Consider the following 21,686-nt stretch of genomic DNA (forward strand, 5'->3'; position numbering starts at 1 on the left):
GTTATGTGGGAATTTGAGTCATTTCTGAAAACGTTTTAACTGTTAATCTCAAAACATGCAAAAATTTAACATAAAAAAGAAAATAGAAGTTTTATGCTTTTTCATTAAGAAAAAAAGTGATCTCAACAAATTTCGAGGCTGGTTTGCAAAGCTTTTAGTATAATTAGTTTGTAAGTCGCAGTCCTGTAAGTGTCTGCAAAGTATTGTACATAATCTTATCAAGTTGTCTGCTGCTAATAGCCAGGCCTAACCAATGCATCATTCTGCTTCTGATGAATCAGGCCTAACCAATGCGTCTTTCTTTATCACTTTATCATCTCTGCATCAAGTGCAAGTTGCCAGTTGCCGGCAAAATGTATGAAAAATCTAAAGTTTCAAGTCATAAGCTTCCAATGCCTGTTGTTATACAAAACTCTATACATAAATGGCTAAAATGAGGATTTCCCAATTCAGTTCCTTTCTTTTTATTATAATCTTGCTTTGCACATTTCTACAAATCTTCCTCTTGTCATGATCAATGTATTATTTTCACTTACCAAGTCAACTTAAATACCAAGTTGAAAAGATCAAACAGCACAAAATTGAGAAAACAATTAATGGGATAAAGTATTCTTGTGCCTGGTGTTGGCCAGACAAGAAAATTGGCTTTCCAAAGCTCTAAAAGTTAAAAGTCTGGTAAATCAGTGACATTAGTTGAGTTAAAAGTTATCCCCCATATCTGAACCTCAAGTCCAGGTGTTGTTAACCTCCCAGAGGTTTATGCACTTTGTAAGATGAGGTTTATTGTATTAATAGCTTTATTTCGGATCCATTTCTAATTTGATTGCGTTATTTCCTTGCCCCTCATTTAGCCGCATCATAGGCTGTTCTCGCGTCTGTCGAGTCTTCGGGATCAGATGGAACAGGAAAATATAAGTCCTGTGAGTGTTGATGAGCCAAGCCTCTGTCTCTATCTATCAGTGCATGTCATGCTTGGTCGTGTTTCAGCTGGAAGTACATGAATACTGTCAGACTTGGGGGAAAGTTGGAACTGTCAAAGGATAGTGGATCCACAATAACACCCATCATTGCCAGAAATTCGATTCCAGCACCAAAACTTGGTGTTAATATGTTGTTCAGCAGCAGTGCCTGTCAGAAGGGACCCTGAGGTACTACCAGTATCTCACTGTTCGACCTCAAAACCCGGTCATAGCTGAGGGGAAGGAGGAAAATGGATGAAACTATTGAAAATGTTGTTGTGGGGAGGGATGTGCCTGTGATTACTCCAGCTGAAACACTTCTTGCAATTGCATGAGACTTGGATGCTAGAAATATCTTTGGTTCCATTTTCCTTGATTGAGCTTTATTTCATCTTCATCATTGAGGTGTTATTGCAAGGTCACCCATGTCACACCCTAGATCAATCACATCCATCAGCTTGTCGTGTATTAACCTAGGTGGCAGCACCGTATGATGTCATTTCAGTTAGAGATTTGTTACCATTAAGTTAGATCATGGTGCGTTTAATCTCATCTTATTAACAGAACATCACTTATCAGTCACCTGTCAGCAACTTTTTCATTAAGGACACTCACACTGGTCTGGAATTTGCTATTCTATTTGAATATACCTCTGTATTGAGGACATCTCTCTGAAATGGACAGCATTCATTGGTCCTGAGAGAGGGAGAGATTCGACCTTAATGATAACTGGGGATGGACATTAACAAATAAAACACTATTTCTCAAATCTGCTGCTTAGCTTTTGGCATTGAATGATATGTAATGCTCGAGCTTTAAAGCTTCATTCTGGGTTTGCTAGACATATTGCTTGCTGCTTGCTGGTAGATGGATAATATTCCGTGAAAAATCATTTGAGGAGAACTCTGTTAATTTTTCCCAGGAGTATTTCTAGTGTTTGATGCATAAATGTTTTCTTTTGCTACCGTAGTTGTTAGGTTAATGATGGCATGGACAAGAGCATGGCATAGATTGTTCAAAGTCATGACAGAATTCAGTGTACTTAATACACAACATAAACTAGAGGACTTTCATGGTCAATGTCAAAGATCTTTCTGAAATGAGCACCAGGCCAGGGCAGATTTGCTTGGATCCACAACTGGATTTGAGACAGTTCTGAAATGTGTTTTGAATGACTGATTCTGTCCGCTGGCAGATCCTTTTTGGTTGAAAGGATGGTTTTAATGATGGTTTTGATCTTGTTTTCGAGGTTGAACAGGCGAATAAGCTGAAGGAAGAGAAAATCAAAATAGCCATTGAGAAAATCAAGGATTCAAAACTACGCAAGGTAAGAATGAAACGATGGAGGATTGATGTGCTCACCAGAGCTGCCTTTCAGGGTGGACTTGGATGGCTCAAGGGGAGACTTTGAGAAATAGATTCACTGTCTTTCTCCATGCTGCCAGTGCCTCCAAATCCACCCCATTGATAAGAAACCATTTTGAGACTACTTTTTAACACTAAACAAGACTAGTGATTTGATAACCTCTGTATAGTTTCAGAGCTATCTATTCCTTCTAAAGGCACCTGTACAATCAACTTGAATTTCTTTCCTTGCAGCTGTTTGTGCGAGCGTACAGTGACGATGCCAGTTCTAAGAGCATCCTCGTCGATGAATCCATGTCTGTACGGAGAGTCTGGCAGATGCTGACAGAGAAGAACCATGGCTCGCCTGATGTAAACATGGCCGTCGTTGAGGAGATGCCTTCTCTTTATATGGGTAAGGACAAATTTCAGCGGAGTTACGGGTTTAAATAGCAATATATAGGCCTAAAACTTGGCCGTTTACGGCAGAGACTCCCTTTCACCACTTGAATCAAGTTCTTTTCCACAAGTTGTAGCCTATGGCACCTAGGAGTAGTTGGTTGTTCCCCTTGTTATGATCCCTCTAATGACGTCTGCTGACCCTGGATGCATTCTCTTTCAGAACGAGTCCTTGACGACCACTTGTCTCTGGTTGACATCCTTCTCATGTGGACCGGCGGGACGACCAATAGAATCATGTTCTCGAATCGACCGTATAAATATGATCTATTTAGAAACCCAGAGGTGAGAATTTAACCTTGTTTCTATCATGTCTGTTCATTCTACAAGAGCATCAATGCCTAATAGTTCCGGGGATGTGATGAAGTGGGCTGTAGCATCTATGAATTGGTCTGGGGTTCAGATCCTTCGGCCAGTGTCGGAATCTTTCACCAGAAGTAAGTTCCCTGTCGAGTGAATCAAGGACTTGGGGAGAAGGGGAGCTGTTTTTCCATCAACATCGACATGAATTATGCAACCACCAGTTCCACTACGACTACAATTTATTCATCTTTTCAGCTGTATCTTCTTGGAGAATCGTACGCAGAGCGTGGGGCCCGCCTGGACGAGGGTGCCCGGCAGAACCTACTCCAGGAGTTCTTCTCTGGGAATCAGACGCCTGAAGTTGAAGGAATCTTGTACTTAAAGCAGGAGGGCAAGAAAGCTTGGAAGAAAATCTATTGTATCCTGCGAGCATCTGGCATTTATTATAATCCAAAGGGCAAAAGCAAGGTATGTTGAGCGATTGACGGTTTAGAACAGTGGAACAAGGTGGCTTCTGAGATACAAATAGTATTTGGGAGCTTGAAAGCATGAAACTGTTGTGGGATACTATTGCTGCTGGATACACCAGGCTTTGAAATGTACCCCTTCCATGTAGGATACCTGTACTCTCATTCTAGACTTCATCTCTCTAATGAGGCAATAGATATGTAAAATCTCGATTGTACACCATACAGTGCAGTACAACTGGAGATAGACATCTGAGAGCTGGCTCTAGATAATATGTGGTGGTCTGTGCTAAAATAGTTCATCACTTTGTCTCCTAGGCCTCTCGTGATCTGACGCGGCTTGTCCAGTTCGACTCCGTCGATATCTACTCCAGTATTGGTTGGAAGAAGAAGTATAAAGCACCAAACGATTTCGGCTTTGCGTTAAAGCATCCGAGAATCCAAAAGAAGGCATCGAAATTTATCAAGTACTTGTGTGCCGAGGATGAGATCAGTTATAAACAGTGGATGACAGGGATTAGAATAGCCAAGGTGAGATGAGAGAAAATCATGTAAATCATTGATTTACTGTCAACAGTGATGCTTCGATTCAGTTTTATAAAAGGAACGGCGAGCTCAGGACAGTGTTATTTTGAGTGAAAATCAGTGATTCATCAACTTGAGATGCAGCTTAGCTCATTCAACCCAAGAATCACCTTTGTCATGTTGAGCAGGCCTCAACACTGCCCAACTTCCCAAATGGCAAATGAATTAACAACTGTTTTTCTTCCTTTGCAGCATGGCAAGAAACTGTTTGAGAACTACACATCGATGCTGAAAGACATCCTGACCTGGGACAGAACAGTCACCCCAACCATCGGTCAAACAACGAGTAGCGATTGTGTGACTGGAATACCAAAAACTGGCTTAGTACGGCGCGAGAGCTTACCAGCAAATTCTGGTCCGACTAATGCACAAAAACAACGGGAACATCCACCGCTACAGCGTAGAGCTTCGGTTGGAGTCGGTGATGGACTTGATTCAAATCGGAATTCAATCACAGGTGGAATGAAACGATCACGAGGCTACTCAATGGTTTCCAATTCTCTAGATTACACGGCAGATAGTGAGGACAGTGATTCAACATACGGACCATATGGTACGTTAACCAGACGCTCCTCTCTTCTCAGTGATAATCCGCATCCAAAATTAGTACCAACAAAAGGGCGGAAAGCTGCGGCCAATTTACCCGTGACAACCGATGTCACAAAGTATTTGACTCTGACAATGGGGCGTAAAGATGGCGCACGTCATATACGCAATGCGAGTGACGTCTTCAGCCAGTCGGTGGATTCTGATAGGTTGGGGCCAGAGGATGGAGAGCGGGGTTACCGTACTAATGGTACAAGACATATTCGTAGTGCGAGCGACGCATTTAGTCGCTCGATGGACTCTGATAGATTTATGGGTGGGCCCGAGGTTGATTATCGCTCCCAGGATATGTCACACGGTGCTTATAATGATGCAGAGTATTGTTACCATGAGGACCGTGGCTCTGTGAACTTTGATGGTGCACCAGAGGTGCCTATTCCTCCTCCTATGTTGCCTTTTGGTCGGAACCAGGAGAAATTTGGAACAATAGGTCGCAAATATTCGTTAGACTCTTCATCACCGCTTGGACAGAAACTGTCTGCGGAACGTGATCGTGAGCGATCCCGTGCTGCAGTTATGAATAGACTATCTGGAGAATCACAAACATCGAATCCTCATCGTCTGTCAGATGAGATGCACCGCTTGGAACAAAATGCACAACATGCACGAAAACTTTCAAATGAGGCTGCAAATGTTACTTTGGATTCGAATGGTCAACATTATCGCAAAGGTTCTGGTGATTCAGCTAAGATTGTGCCAGAAGTGCATGCACACATACGGAAGGCGTCTGGTGGGAGTGCCTCAGATATTCAGAGTCATTATAGGAAGTTATCCGGTGGGCCGATACCAGTGTTGGAGCCGGTGGTGCCAGTGCCGCCTCAGATTCCTGGGGTGCAGATGAATGCCCCACCTGCACCACCTGTTCCTGGTGTTGGGGTTCCCCCAGCACCACCGATTGGTGTGGCTATACCTCCTGCACCACCTGTGCCTGCAGGCCCACCTCCACCACCACCTCCGATGGGTGCAGCCTCTGGTGGACCACCAGCCCCGCCGCCTGTACCTGGGGCGCCAGGAGGGCCACCCCCTCCCCCACCTCCACCACCAATCGGAAAGCCATCGCCTATGAAACCAGATTTACCAAAACGGAAAACATCAGAAAAACAGCTCCAACGAAAATCCTCTGGTAGTGGTAGTGGTTTACCATTTTTGAATGAACTCATGACAAGATCGAAATCGCGATCATCGAATATTGGTGCCATAGGAATGCCCCCTGGTGGGCAAGTTGAACATCGTTCCCATGAATGCCAAAACCAAGGAATAAACTCAAATAACAAACACGTGAACATGTTACAAGAGTTAAAAAATGTTAGTCTAAATAGGAGTGGGAATGAACTTGAAAAAACTCATAAACGGTCGATATCGGATGGGTCATCTGATGGTGCTGCGTCACCTCGGCGCCTCAGTGCCAGTTCAGCCGCCAGTTCTGAACAAAACGATAGCACGGACGGATTACAAGATCAGATCGTCCTCCATCAAGTCGTGAATTCACCAAAACCGCCAAAAGTCTTGCCGAAACCAAAACCTTCACCACCACCACGAGTTTCGTCGCACCTTACAAATGATGTGAATACTGGAAAAACGGATGTTGATTTTGATTTATCTGGTTTGTGTGATATAGACAGTCTTCCGTTGCCCCCGCCAGAAATGTTGGAGGGGCTCGGCACGACGCAGAAAAAGCAATCGCCGGTTATGAGGAGGAAACCTCCCCCGCCTCTTCCGCCAAAACGAAGTCAAACAACCCATATTACGACTCAGTAGGTCGCCATTGTATTTAGGGTAAATAGTGATATTAGTCTTGATGAAATGAGCCCAGCAGAATCATGTCGTCAGTATTGTTGTTGGCCGATTTAGATTCCTTGCGATAAGCTCGTGTTTAGCTTGGTATACAATCTTTGTGTATCTGTCATCTTGAATGGTCTTTCTTGTGTTAGCTGTAAGCTTGTTGGGAGAGAGGATGGGATGCTAATATGGACTTTTCTAAAGCATTGACTAGAAGAGTCTATAAAAGATAATGGGGATGAAAACTTAAAGTATGGAATTGGTCTTCCTCACCAAAAGTGCCGATGTCTCAAAAGTAATGATCAACCCGTGAAAGGACAGCTGTGTATATTGCATGATTGGATGATATGGGATTTTTATTATCAAAACTGTGAGAGACTTAATGCAACGAAAGTTGACTTCATCAGTCAGTTGTGTCATTTATATCAGTTTTTAGTTTCCAATTTTGAATATTTTTTACCATGAGTTTTGGATAAACTTTACTCCAGGTGTAGATTAGTGCTGAATACCAGTCCTCGTGCAATACACTTTAAATGACTTCACATGGTGTGTGTCCAGCTGTCTTCAAAAGACAGGAAAGAAACCCTGCTACCGGTTCAAAGCCTGTCGCTCCTTGAGTTCATGGGCGTGATTATCTCTTTAGTTTTACATTTGAATGATTTTCAATGGATTCATACAGTTTATTCCAGACCAATTATGACACTATATGCATGATAAAAGACCAGCATTTTTTTATTGACTTTTAATTCAGTTCTAAACAGAGAGAATGAACAGCATTTTTCAGTTTTTGTATAAATCTACTGAACATTTTTGCACATTTATTTCATATTTATTGCGGATTATTACAATTATATTCCTTTTATACTCCAATCATGTATAGAGGATTCTTTCTCCGCGGGTCACCGCTGTGGAACTCATACATGTTGGAAACAAAGAAGCTGCATGTCCCTATCAGGGTGCCTCTTAGAACTTGTTTGTAAACATTGCATGCCCACATATGTGTACAGATACAAATGAATTTGATCAAATGGAATCAAATATGGTAATATTCAATTGTGATAGAATTTGATCGCAACTTCAGTTAATGGAGTAGTAGCAGGCATTCCTGTTCTGCTGGCATCATTGTATAGTATTGAGTATTGAGTTTATGTATGGAGATGTTTGGTGCTTTGGTGCAGACCTTGGTACTGCACTTAGCTGCCATTATATCAGTACATGTATGTACACAGTAATTCTTTACAGTACCGTCATGCCTGGCCAGCAGTAATGTTTGCTACTCCTGATGTGAATTTTCACCAAACTCTTGATTGTAAGTTGTTCACATTGTAAATAATATGTTGATTTATTGAACTAATTGACGATTGATTGAACTCCTAATGTTAATCATGAGAAACAGGGTTATGCCTCGAGGAGTACAGGTTTCATGAATCTAATGTCACTGAAAAATGAGCAAGTTATCTCCGAAGTGCAGTCTATGTTAATGTTTGTCGGTCATTCCCAATGTTCTATTTTCACGCATGAATTGCCACACATGACATTGTGACTACTACGTAAACTTGGACCTCACCCATCATGTGAAGCAGGTACCCACAATCAGACTGATCGAGCCTGTGTTGTGTGCAAAATTCTGAATTGGTAATTTCTCCATCAAAATTTTAATCTTAAAATGGTTGGCAGAGATGTGTATTGGGTCGTGGAGAAAAGCTGGAATGCAATAGTTGACTTTTGAACTGTAGTAGGATCATATCACAGAATAACCCCAAAAAAATTGCAAGAAAACGTTTTATGGTGTTATTCTCTAGATATTGGTCCAGAGAACAACATATCAAAAGTTGGCAGCAATTGGGCCTCCGCAAAGGGTCTAAATATGACGTCAAACAAAATGGCCGCCATTTGACCAAAATTCCCTATATTTCATATATCGTTTGACATAAACAGTAGTGAACCACTTCAAACGTGCAACATACCGTAGAAAATATTGTCTTAGAAGTCATGAAATTGATATGTGGATCCTGGAGTTATGTGATGACGTCACGACGTCATCAATGACGTCATGATTGGAAATTTGCAATCTGATGGTAAATTCAAATTTGTTAAACTTCAATTCGCATGAAACAGTCAATTATCAGTCCTCATTTTCATCTAAAAAAGGTGCATGGTTCATATTTTCACAGTTCCCATCCTGACAAGGCCCACAAGCCCCTGTGCAGTCAAGTCCATATTTCTTGCAGCTACATCTAAGTGTGTTGCATCCAGCCGAACAGTTACAGTGAATCATTTTTAGCAGAATGTCAGGAGCTGGGTTATTGTCCATCATTATGGTGTGACTTTGTCTCCTTCAACATTCCAACCCCAATTTGCAAGGTCCATGTTGTCATTATGACCCATCCATTGCATGACTTGAAGGTAGCTCCGTCGTGCGTGGTACTTTGTCGCCGAGGTTGTAGGGGGCAATCGCTAAGGTGTTACGAATGTCTTTGCGGTCGCCACTTTTTTGCAAAGATAGCTGTACCGCAATGATGCCAACGATTCACTTGTTCCGTTAAACAGAGCCACCATTGCTTTACACCCAGCACTTGCCACAGCAACCTTATCTGAGTTGTGAGCACAAAAAAAACCTTGAACGATGCGCAAGACAGAATCGCCCTTGACGACCTTTTGAAACACTGATTTCTTGCCAACACCAACGATTCTAGAGGTAGTATCACATCCGGTGAATGCATGGGCAAACAACAAATCAGTACAAACATCATCCCCGAGTAGCTTCTTCAAAACTTTGATATTGTATACATTGGGCTTCCCTTTGTCTGAACGAAAGTAGAGTTCCTTACTGTCCATTCTACCATGATACAGAAGTAATATGAGAAGATCTGTGTCTTCTCCGATCAGGGTGGTTGATGTTGTGGTCGACATAGTGACAGCTGCTTTCACTATTTCCAAATCTGCATCCCCCTCTGCCTGCACCACGTGACAGTCCTTTTGCCTCAAGCGCACCGTGACCATGTCAATTAGTGACTTCTTATTTTTTTCATTTGAAAGGAAATCGTCTTTCTTCCCCACAAACTTAGTTGTCTCCGTGATATTGACTGTATTTTTCACATTTGTGGTCTTCCGTCGCTGGTGGGTGTTGTGCTGGGTCCTCCATATCCATCTACGGTCGCTTTTCCATACAGATCTGTCGTAAAAGATGCATAATTAGCAGCAATTGAGCTGTAGGTGTTCCCTTCAGTCCATTTCAGCCGATGTAAGAGAGAACCTCCGTCCAACACGTAGTACTCAGTCTTGGGAATAGGCTGAACGACAACATCATCAACAGAAGTAGCATGGTTCCGTATAGCCTCAAGAAGGGCAGGTTTGTCCGGCTTTCGTAGTCGATGTTTGCCTTCAAACAAAGAGGGTGGATATGGGGAAAGTTCGTGCTTCATCACTTCATCTAAGCTAAGTCCTCCAGATTGCGACACTACCAGGAACCTCTGAAATAACATAGCAGGATCATTGTTCTGTCTTCAGCAACTTTGACAGCCCTTGCTGACGCCATGGTCTTCACCTTAGTGTTGCGTTTGTGGGAATAAGAAAAAATCAACTGACTTTCCATTTTGGTAACCGTGTCCCTGCCAACAGTGAAACTGTCATCTACATTCACGTCATCATCGGCATTTACCCCTGTAACAATGTTGCGCAATGTCGTTTCACCTGAGAACGGAGTATAGAGGCCAAGCATTGGGTCAAGCTTGGTCAGATCCTCTTTATCCCAGACTATTCATGCGGCAGTGGCTTCTCTGTGCTGTTCGCTAGTTGTATATCTGATACGGCATGAAGGTGATCCTGTGCGATCAGCCTCAATCAGCTCCCGCGCAATTCCCAACATTTGCATATAGCTCAACCAAAGTTTGCTCGTTTTGGAATTGTCCGACAATTCAGCTTTTATTGATGTCATTGAACTAACAAACTCATCCATGCCATCAGATGCAATCACTCTGGCGACATCTATAACTCCTCTCTCTGCTTGACAGTACAACTGCTCAAGTTCCTCTATGATGCCTTCAAATCGTTGTTCACGTTCGATGATCTTCGAGATGATCTGGTTTGTTAGACACTGGTCAACAAGCAGATGTCCACGGAGTGCGCGCTGTACCGCCTTCCCAGTAACCAAAAATTGTTTTATCTTACCTGTAAGGTGTATCTTAGTCTATAAACATTTTGTTCTTTTCTGAATCACAATGACACACTGTGATTAGGTAAAATTTTGAAAACTCTGAATCACATTGAAAGCTGTTGTCTTATTCTGTCTAATCTGGAGAAGAGAATGTTTGTTGTAAATGGCAGCACTATGGGCTGTCGCACCAAGGGCAATCAGTTTTTTCAAGTACCCTCTGTTTTACTGGGGGTTTGACTGGGGTTGTCTACAAAATTGAATTCTAGTATAGTACATATCTTGAACTGCCACAAAAACATGATAAAATGATAAATATGAGTTTCCAACATGACGTCATTGGTGACGTCAGGACGTCATGTTATGACGTCATTGCGCTATATGGAACATTACAGAATAATGAATTGACTAAGATAATGGTTATAAGAGTAATGTTTCACACATTAACTGGTTAAAATAGCAATATTAATAGGATATGAGCAAGATTTATGGGACTTTTTAGCGATGGCAGCCATCTTTTTTTGACGTCATATTTAGACCCTTTGCGGAGGCTCAATTTCTGCCAACTTTTGATATGTTGTTCTCTGGACTAATATCTACAGAATAACACCATAAAACGTTTTCTTGCAATTTTTTTGGGGTTGGCCTGTTTATTTCATATTTTGATCCTACTACTGTGGGTAATATCATTTGTGCTTTTCTAATTGTATATCCGTAAAGAATTTGGGGTTTTAATGTTTGATGTTTAAAATGATATGCAAAAAGTTCTTAAAACTCAGATTCTAGGTGTAGTTTTGGAAACAAATTTCTGTCAAATTTTGAAATTACAGAAAAGTGTCCTAGGCAAATGTATTTCAAATGTGGCCCATGTCTAGCTACTAGTTTGTAACTATAAAGCTTCGTCAATTTGCCTCAATGTGGAGGTGCATGAATTTATTGGGTTTCTCTTTTAAAATATGTATCTGTGTCTCTTTAAAGGCTATGAGGTTGTAAAACCCTGTGGGGGTAGATTGAATACTAGTTCATAGAGAAACGTTATTTCAGTCATGAAAGTAATGCCAGTATCACACCATCCAAGTACTCTAGAGGGGCAAGCCTGGGATCCTTCATGAATGTGTTCATTCAATTGTTGGATGATAAATGTCATGATGTATGGAAACAAAGATGTTAGAAGTAACAGTATTCTTTGAAAGATCTTAGTTCAATAGTTTAGTGTCTTTCCCGAGGTTATGTATAACTCACACAACAGGTGTGAGTCTAATGGTCACGTGTAGACCTATGTTTATGTAGCCTACATGAATGTAAACAAAATTCATTTCTAATCCAGAGGCCTATGTCCAACAATCTGAAAATGTTTGCGGTTGACACATTGCTATTCTGGTTCCGATTTTTGTGCACTGCTACCGTCCCCTAACGCCTCTTTAAAGACTCAACGAAGGAATGCACCGAAGTACCGGCAGCGCCTGGAGCAAGTGGCGGCGGCAACGGAAAGGAAAATTCAAAATGAAAGGGAAAAAAACACTTCAACAAAACGTGACCGGAAATCGTCAATGTTGGTCTTTTTCCCCGAAGTTTACATTTGTTTTATTGTTGGATTGATGCTAATAGAAAATAAACTAATCAAAAGTCAAATTAATAAAATGATAATCTCTTTTAGTGACAATATTTCATGTTTTTTTTACAAATTCCATCTGGTCCGAAAAAACAAAAAATAACGACTTGTTCATTTCCACACTTGCCGGGCAGCTTGTCTTTTGGAGCAGTTGATTGGTTTTATTAACAAACATGCAATTTCTCTTCGCACTAAGATGAAAACCACATTGACCAGCGATTGGATAACTCTGCATTTGTCAATTTATCTGTAAACTACCATCAGTGCACTATAAAATCATGGGGGGGGGCCTTCCCATTTTTCTTGCTGAAACATGTAAGAAGGATGGGGCTTTGGGGGACTCCCCCAATGCACTGGCTAAAACACGTCAGAAGGACGGGGATTTGGGGGGGGGGGGGGGGCCCCCCGATGTCAAACAGTGGTGTGAGTTCACTAGAGCTTGCACTTTACATATTACAAGTTGAATTATGCAGAAACTTGTGTCATTATTATTTACATGTAAATAAAATTATGATTTAAGTAATCTTATCTTTGTTCACTGAGCAATTGTGTGGCAAAGACACAACCTGGGACAGCCTTGTTACCAAAGGAATAATCTAAGGACAGTTACAGGAACCGAAGACTCAACATAAGGACGAGTCTTGGGAGTGTGGGGCACAGTCTGAAAATATGAATTCAGAGACAAAGGCACAACCTATGGACCGTCTCAAGCCCAGCATTGAAGCATTCCCTTGGCATTCAAACATCCGTGTTGTATCCTGTCCGTACTCTAGTAGACTAAATGGGGTACAATCCTGTCCCTTTAGTGTTGGATGTGACATGCCAGAGATGGTCAGAGACGAGTCCTTGAGAGAAAGTCATTGACGTACGCCCTTGGCATTCAAACTCTTGTGCTGTATCCTGTCCGTACTCCAGTAAGGACTGTATGGGGTTCAATCCTGTCCCTTAAGTATTGGATGTGACATGCCAGAGATGGTCAGAGACGAGTCCTTGAGAGAAAGTCATTGAAATATTCCCTTGGCATTCAAACTATTGTGTTGTATCCTGTCCGTACTCCAGTAAAGACTGTACATGGGGTACAATCCTGTCCCTTTAGTGTTGGATGTGACATGCCAGAGATGGTCAGAGAGTCCTTGAGAGAAAGCCATTGAAGTATTCCCTTGGCATTCAAACTTCTGTTGTATCCTGTCCGTACTCCAGTGAGGACTGTATGGGGTACAATCCTGTCCCTTCAGTGTTGGATGTGATATGCCAGAGATAGTCAGAGACGAGTCCTCGAGAGAAAGCAATTGAAGCATTCCCTTGGCATTCAAACTTCTGTTGTATCCTGACCATACTCCAGTGAAGACTGTATGGGGTACAATCCTGTCCCCATAGTATTCTATGTGACTCACTTTTGCTTGAGCTGTTCAACCTGATTGGAGACTTCTCGTGGTTTCTGCACGGACTGCTTCGCTAGCTCGAGGGCCTCTTTTGATGTCTTGAGAGCTTTGTCTGCAACCGCCACGATGGCCTTGGAGGACTTCTCTTGCCTAAAAGAATAACACACAGCTAAGTTTTGGTCCGACTATCGCATGTTCCGTGCAGCAACAGCTTCTGACCTTCACGCTTCAAACTACCATTGGTAACAGAAGCTGTCAATAGTCAAGTTCGATGCGGCAAATAGGAGAGGGTCACTGAGTCAACATATTGTCGTCTTTTGTAAGTGTTCTAGTCATCACTGGTCCTGGATCTAAGTACTCCAGATGGCTAGAACTCCTCCCTCATGGCTGCTAGTTTAGGGCATTTTGGACACTCTGTCGTATGTCACATCCTTCGAAGTAAAGGGACACACGATCTGCACCCTCGCAAGACGAGTTGCCCATACCAGGTAATACCAAATCAGGTACCCCAAGACTAACACTGGAGGAACAGGGTTGTCCGCTTCACTGCCCATACTTCTGCAGGGACGCTCCCAGCAGTTTGAAAGTCCTGTGAATGTATTAGTGTCTTTTTCTCTCAAGGAGCTGCATTGGACACTGTGAGGTGTCACATCCTTCGAACTAAAGCGACACAGCTCATGTGCCCTTATCAAATAGCACTTCAGGTTAGTTATAGCTCAGTTAGTTGTCTCGTATCAGGCACCACCCAAGAAGTACTCGAGTAGTGTTTGAGGAGATGATTATGAATAAACACCAGCAAATGCTTTGTCTTCAAGTGACGATTGCGGTTTACCAGTTACTCTAAGCACGGGTTACTCTGGGCAGAGATGGGGTGTCAGTGTCTCTCTCAAGAGCGTACAGCGGACTGTCTGCAGGATGCCTCATCCAATACTAAAGAGACAGGGCTTTTAGCACCTCTGTAGGGATAACCATACATCGTAAGGATAGGATACAACACAAGTTTGAATGTCCTGGAATAATTCGCGTCTCTTTACGAGACTAAATCGGACGTTCTGTAATGTCACATCCTTCGAACTCCTGGGACACATCGATACACACATTGAGCGCCAGTTATTTTCCGTTAGTAATGGAGAAATGGGACTTTGTCAGTAAAATTTTTTTATCTAGGCAGATTTCGCAAGTCCTCACGAGCGAAGATGTATGAAAGATGGTCTGTGGTGTCATGAAATCCTGCTTAAGTTCAGTTACATGATATTCGTAAATCGGCTCAATCATTGATTACATGACGACTATACAGATATAGGAAACCAGACAGAGCTCTTCAGAACTGTCGTCATACATAGACGTTGGTCTCCGCAAGGCTTGGAAAAACTGTCTCTTCTTCTCGATCGTCAACTGATCACATCCAAGTTGGCCATCTCATTCGGGGTTGAAACGGGATGCAAATTAAGTTACGGTACAAACTCTGGACTATTTCGTCCCTGACTGCAGGCGTGAGGTATTTTTGGTGAAGAAGGTGCATTTGGTAAGTGCATAAATCTCACTTTTCGAAAGTGTCCCCCACGCTGAGAGACCGAAGGACAAGAGACAAAGGCTGATGATATGTCATTCTGGATTGAAACGGGATGCAAATTAAGTTACGGTACAGACTCTGGGCTATTTCGTCCCTGTCCGCAGGCGTGAGGTATTTTGGTGAGGAAGGTGCATTTGGTGTAGTTTGGTAAGTGCATAAATCTAACTTTTCGAGAGAGTCCCCCACGCGGAGAGACCGAAGGACAAGAGACAAAGCCTGATGATATGGCAACTTTATTGGGCAAGTATATAATATATACTACAAAACTTAGAATTAGTGGCCGGCATGCGGAATCAGATAAGGCTGACCGTAAATTGTTGCATGTGAAGATAGTGTAGTGTGTTAATCGAACTTGTTGGGAGTGATCCGCACACTTATTGACCGAAGGACAAGAGACGAAGGTTATGATATGACAACATTTATTTGGCAAGTACATACATATGAATAATGCCAAACTTGGAATACAATAACACAACGTTGATACTGCTGACGCCGCTTGAGCCGCTTGAGCAAGCGTGTCAAGGGATCAGATGTTGGGTCAGTGCGCATGCGGGGCATGGGATGGAGGGTGGTGCACTGTGAGTGTCGATAAGGATGGGGGGGGGGGGGGGGGGGCAAAGGCAAATGACAATAGCATAATAACATTTGAACAATGTACAAGTCGTAAGTAACCGTGACCGCTTTCAAGGTGGCAAGAACTGATTGCTGACCAAAACAATGACATATTCTGTTAACACCAATGGAGCAATCTCTTGTACAGTATTTTAGCCCAAAACCGCCCAATCAAAATGGTGCAGAGACTCGATTGACGTTTATTGTCTTCAAGAGGAAATTGATCTCAAAACTGATATGGGCCTATAGTATAAATAATATCCTACCTAAAATATAGGCCTTCTGTTAAATTAGGCCTGCCTTAAGAAAAAGAAAGAAAACCTACAACCAATTCCTCTTGAAAACAAATAGGTCAATAAGGCTCGTACATTCTTGTATCATTTGAGTAAAACCATGTAGAAACACATTTTTGCTGTGATCAAGAAATAGCTCCATTGTATGTTGCACTTCTTGTGCTATGAAATAGCTCAGAGGTAAATGGATTGCCACATTGAAAACGGAACAAGAAATAGCAATATTCTGGATCAGCGAGTACATACATGAAGTGCTATTGATTTCAGGAATAAGTACATACATGTATTTTGCAAGGTTCACTTTTAACAAAGAGTAACAATGTTCGATGTTTAATTTTCAGGGTCGAAAACAGGTGAGTGTCAACCCATTCTGAGCCAACAGCATGAATTACAACAAGAAAAGGACAATTCCGTTGGGAACTGCTGTTCCCTGATCATGGCTCTTGACTACTGGCCTGGAATAGAAAGGGAAGATTTAGATACCAAGAAACATTGAAATATACAATTTAAGAAATTGAAGTATTTGATCATTTTTCATGACGTTTTTAAAAAAACCTATTAGCATATCAGTAATATGTCTATACACATGTCTGTGACCGCCTCATTGGCACTAATAAGATGACTCAATTACATTTAATTGTCAGGCAATGGTGGTGAACCTGCCTCGGGTTTGTCCCAATATCAGTCACATGATGACTGACCTAAAGCCTCATTTCATCAACTGTAGCCAGCTTATCGAATTTTATCTCATTTACCTCAATTGTGTTCCACAAATCTGGCATCCTGAATATTTATCTCTCCGAAGTGGCCTCGGTCGCGTTGGCTCGATTCTTGGGACGTGACAGCGAAACCACACGAGATGGAGCAATCCACCTGAAAAATTGGAGACAATTCGAATGCTGCTTCAGTGAACAATGGGCGATCTGTTCAGGAGACGTCTTTCAAATCGCCCATTGTTTCATAAACGAGAGCTGGACAGACAGTTCCAGCTACTCTTCGCAGATTTCCTTCTTCCAATGCATACATCGCGTTTTGTCTTGACCACACTTGCATAGCTATTTACTTTAAGGTCACGTGCAGGTCTTATTGGTAATTGCTGGGGTGAAACTTGGTACTGCGGGACAGACTTACATGTCCACAAAACGCAATGTCACTGCTGGACTGATTTACAAGTCCACAAAACGCAGAATCGGACATGGACATCATTACCCCAGCAAGAACCCAATGTAACCCCACAAATAGGGCCGTTTATAATGTTTAAGACATGTTTATACAATAACAATGCTGAAGCTATTGCCTGCAGTGACCTTGCTAATGATTTTTATGTGGGAGGGGCCAGGGACCGTGACTATTGATAAAGTCCTCACGAGATTATATTCGTCAACAATGGGGCACAGACTTTCAGATATTTTCGTGACTGACCTATATTACCAGTACAGTCCAATATATATTTCTTTTTTTTGACTGACCTCTATTACCAGTACAGTCCAATATCATTCTATTCTTCGTGACCGACCTATATTACCAGTACAGTCCAATATATATTTCTTTTTTTTGACTGACCTCTATTACCAGTACAGTCCAATATCATTCTATTCTTCGTGACCGACCTATATTACCAGTACAGTCCAATATATATTTCATTTTTCGTGACTGACCTATATTACCAGTACAGTCCAATATATATTTTATTTTTCGTGACTGACCTATATTACCAGTACAGTCCAAAGATACTATTTAGTCTGTATATTATTCTAGGGCTGGGGTGGGGGATGGGGAAATTCTCCAGTGACAAACTTTTTGATTGTCATTCTGGTAAAAAAACACACGTCCAAAGAAGAAATTTATTCTCATAACTTTTAACAATGCTCGAAAAAAACTTTTAAAATGATCATGTGGCGAGTCGCCACATGTACCGACTATACCTGTGGATCTAAATATATATATCATCATTGAAATCCTCAGAGAAATTAAACCAAGACAAAAAAGGGTTCCATGCCCTTGGTTTCCATGTACCGCGAACGATGCTAACGATAGGATTTAGCTGACAGGATTTGGCCACATGAACCCCTCCAGTCCAAAGACGCGGGGGTCGTCAGATCAATTTGAAACCGCCATGGACATCACTTCTTCCCCCTCACAAGTCGGTCGCGATGACCTCCATGTGCAAACCATTTTGGCTGTGGATGCCCTGGTAACCCATGTCGCCTAACCAGACATAGCGCGCTGCCTGACTAGAAGTTACCGCCTCTGAGACCCAGGGTTGAGACACTGGGGTCTGCCCCTAGCTGACAGGTGGCTGGAGATCCATATCATAGAGCATACCAACCGTACATAACCGGCTGGACTGGTACACCCTATCAGGCTCAGACTCCCCAACGGAGTCTATTGAGCGCAGCCGCAGCGCCAGTTAATATGGATGGATTTACGTAGTCAAATAACTGTCGACCTGATGAGCATTCGTTCACGGCACATAGAGTTTATCGGGGTTGGGGGCGAAGAGACAAGACCAGGAACTCCTATGGGGTCGCGGGCGCAATGCAACCCGAGGAACGAGATGCACCCAAAGTACAAACTCGAAAATAACTGGCTCATCCTTCGCCATAGGTGTCAAGTATGTACCACTTATACAGACAGGCGTCATTAACGTTGGGTAACACCTCACAAGGAGCAATACCAAGCATTTTCAAGACCTCATATTTAGCGAAAAGGTGTGACAACAATGATAATATATCAGATCCAATACCAGTCCCTTGACCAAACCCAACCATTTCTTGAAAGTTCAAAGGACGTGGGGGCTTCTGAAAGAAAAAAGCATTGACCATGACAGCTACGGTAGATAGATCGAAGTGATAGGTGGGCTAACTGTCTATCTGAAAGGTCGGGTAGCGAAAAAAAATTTCCTGAACCTTTTGGGCGCTACAGTGTACATTTGTACAGGGACTTTCAGCCAATCAGATTTCGACAAATAAATGACGTCAGAAGTCTTAGAAACATCAGAGCAGTTGGTAGAGGGCAGAATACGATGTTCGATCCAAAGGTCGTGAGTTCGAATCCGGTTGTGGACAACATTTTTCTTTTTTACTCTTTATATTTTATTTTTATAACGCGTTTCTTTTCCCTTGTTATTTAGATTTTAGATATTTTAGTTATTTCTGCTGCCTGCAACATAACTACAGAAAGGACAATAGCAATAGCCCATCTTCAAGATCCAAGGGATAGTCCTTCAGATATCATATTGAGCATGAATATACAATGAGACTTATTCTGATTGGCTGAGAACCTGTGTACATATGTACACTGTACTGCCCGAAAGGTTCAGAAAAAAAAATTTCGCGGGCGGGCGATTGAGCAGGCGCATACAGTTAGATATTAAAATGGTAACAAAATGGCCGAAATTTATCTTCGCACACCATCTTTATACTTGTATAGGAGCTATAGTTAAAACTCAATGGTGACGAGATTGTTACTGCTCCCGAAAGAGCTGCGGCTTTCAGCAGCTTCCTACCGACGGCACAAGGATATCTTTGAAAGCCACCACGTGACCGCAGGGCCAATGCATTGGTGTCATTTTTCACATTTATCATCTTCGTAACCACGCGAAAACATACTTAAAGCTGACATGCATGCATAAAAACCCAAACGACAAAGATAGAAAACACAAACGCCCAACCACCAAAAGACAAATTGAACTTGAAACATGATAGACACCCAGCGACAGGTCTCACTTGACTGCACAAACACAAGTTCATTGACGAGACCGGTCACAGAGAAAGAAAAAAATTAAAAAATATTCCTCGAGCGGGTTCGAACTCGGAACCCTCGCCACTTCATCCTTTCCGTCTTTTCTAATTTGGCCGTTAGGGTTTTTATGCATGCATGTCAGCTTTAAAGGGACAACCTGGGCGAGGGATTTCCCTGGCCAGGAGGATAATACCTCTGCTTGTCACCATGCGCCGCCACTTATATCAAATAACGATTTTCGCCAGTGTGCGAGGCAGTTTTGGACATGACCTGTGAAATTCAGGCAGGCCTATAAAGGTTACACCCAGCTTATATGCACTGTTTATTGCAGTTCAATGATGTATTACAATTTTCCTGTTTGGACTGAGAAGTCACGGTTCTACTGGAAGCCATTTTTGTAGGAAAAACCACCATATCTCATGCCACAGTTGTCCATTTAATACCACTGAATACAAGAGGGGAGTGGGTAGGCCTATCACTAAACCATGGTCATTTCATAACACAAGCCTCGGAACAACTGGCAGGGTTTATCAAAGCTCTGGGATGCTGATCTCCGATTGATCGTCGATCGTCGCACAGTTGGCAGCACAGAGGTGAAATGAGACGATTGGTGGTAATTTCTGCCATGTCTTCATGTAAATGTCTCTGAACTCTACTTCGATTGTATGCCTTATCTTTCTGATCCGGTCAAGGTCCTCATCATACATATCACATGTCACAGTATCAAGGGCTGATTGGTTCAGAGATAGAATGTGTTATGAGCACGTGACACATTGCGCCAAGCACGTGGCGTGTGACGTCATAAAACATGGCAGACATCACCCATCGTCTCATTTTCTTGCTGCCAGAACGATATAGTACCATTGATAGGATATGGGCTATTACAGTGTCCTCCTTTCAAAGGTCAGCTGAGCCGAGTGTGGAAATATTCAGAACAGCAGTGGCGGATTTAGGGGTCCCGCATGAGTCATCCCTCTTTGATATTTTAGGTCACCTCTCAATAACCATCCCCCTCATTTTCAGGATTGCACCTTCGGCTCTATCATGAGTTCTCATTGGTGGGGCAGTGCCCCCCCCCCCCCCCGCTTCTTTCCCAAATTTCTGGATCCGCCACTGCTGCAGAGATGAGAAGTTTCAAAAGAATACATGTATGCGATCAAGGAAGTTTCGTTAGAGAAAAATAACTCACCATGGTGGTGTTCACGTCGTATCTTGTGATAAACCGGTTGGGCAGCATTGGGTGTACTAGACAGGACAACGTGTCTGGCGTCTGCAAGAAATGAAAATGAAAAGATAAGATAAGATTGTACATTGTATCAGGCAATAGTCGCAAAATTTGGGGAGAAAAAGTTGTGGAGAAATCAGGCTGAACTCACCAATGTTGAACCAGTGCTTCGACTTGGCGTCGACACAACTGAACGCTTGTGTTCCCAAAACCAGTGTGTCATACCAGGAGCACAGCCAAATTCAACACCCCGTATTGAGTACGTTACGTCAGAGAGGTTACCAAACCACTCATCTATTCAAATTGTGATTTTCAATCAAATTCATTGACCCACACACGAAAATGCTCACGGTATAAAGCTGATTGGTCAAATACTGAGGTCACGGTCGGATGAACAGGAGTCGGACAACAAGTGACATAACTTCGCGGAAACTTGGCTTTTGTGGTATTTTAAACGAGTCTACGTGACGTAACATGATTGTTGAAATTTATAGCCAGCAGTATTCACACATGGCAAATTTTTTTTAATTGAAGTTCAAGTTTGCGCACTGAGCGATTGAAAGTGGTCCATTTTCGCGTACGTTGGGTGC

The 21,686-nt window shown here is 42.4% G+C and overlaps 2 protein-coding genes across 6 annotated transcripts in view; one reads left to right on the plus strand and one right to left on the minus strand.

The window, feature by feature from the left end:
* Positions 1 to 12,786, plus strand: part of LOC135500117 (uncharacterized) — a 46,101-nt gene extending 33,315 nt beyond the window's left edge. For 4 of the 5 annotated variants that reach the window (XM_064791330.1, XM_064791332.1, XM_064791331.1 and 1 more), the window contains 7 exons: positions 852 to 920; positions 2,209 to 2,286; positions 2,559 to 2,718; positions 2,926 to 3,047; positions 3,321 to 3,533; positions 3,851 to 4,063; positions 4,310 to 12,786. In XM_064791330.1, the coding sequence (XP_064647400.1) occupies positions 852 to 920; positions 2,209 to 2,286; positions 2,559 to 2,718; positions 2,926 to 3,047; positions 3,321 to 3,533; positions 3,851 to 4,063; positions 4,310 to 6,481 (3,027 nt within the window). In that variant the 3' untranslated portion in view covers positions 6,482 to 12,786. The remainder of the gene's footprint in view (positions 1 to 851; positions 921 to 2,208; positions 2,287 to 2,558; positions 2,719 to 2,925; positions 3,048 to 3,320; positions 3,534 to 3,850; positions 4,064 to 4,309) is intronic. The other variant, XM_064791333.1, reaches the window with a different exon arrangement.
* A 2,897-nt stretch (positions 12,787 to 15,683) lies between these two features.
* On the minus strand, positions 15,684 to 21,319 carry LOC135500423 (uncharacterized). Its single transcript, XM_064791882.1, has 5 exons — positions 21,248 to 21,319; positions 21,061 to 21,141; positions 18,896 to 18,928; positions 16,883 to 17,000; positions 15,684 to 16,582 (listed from the first exon to the last, which is right to left on the minus strand). Exons 1-4 carry the CDS (start codon positions 21,317 to 21,319, stop codon positions 16,884 to 16,886), a joined length of 303 nt encoding a protein of 100 aa, XP_064647952.1. The 3' UTR covers positions 15,684 to 16,582; position 16,883.
* Positions 21,320 to 21,686: the final 367 nt, after the last annotated feature.

Source organism: Lineus longissimus, chromosome 16, assembly GCF_910592395.1.
Source record: "Lineus longissimus chromosome 16, tnLinLong1.2, whole genome shotgun sequence".
In the NCBI taxonomy this organism is placed as follows: Eukaryota; Metazoa; Nemertea; class Pilidiophora; order Heteronemertea; family Lineidae; genus Lineus; species Lineus longissimus.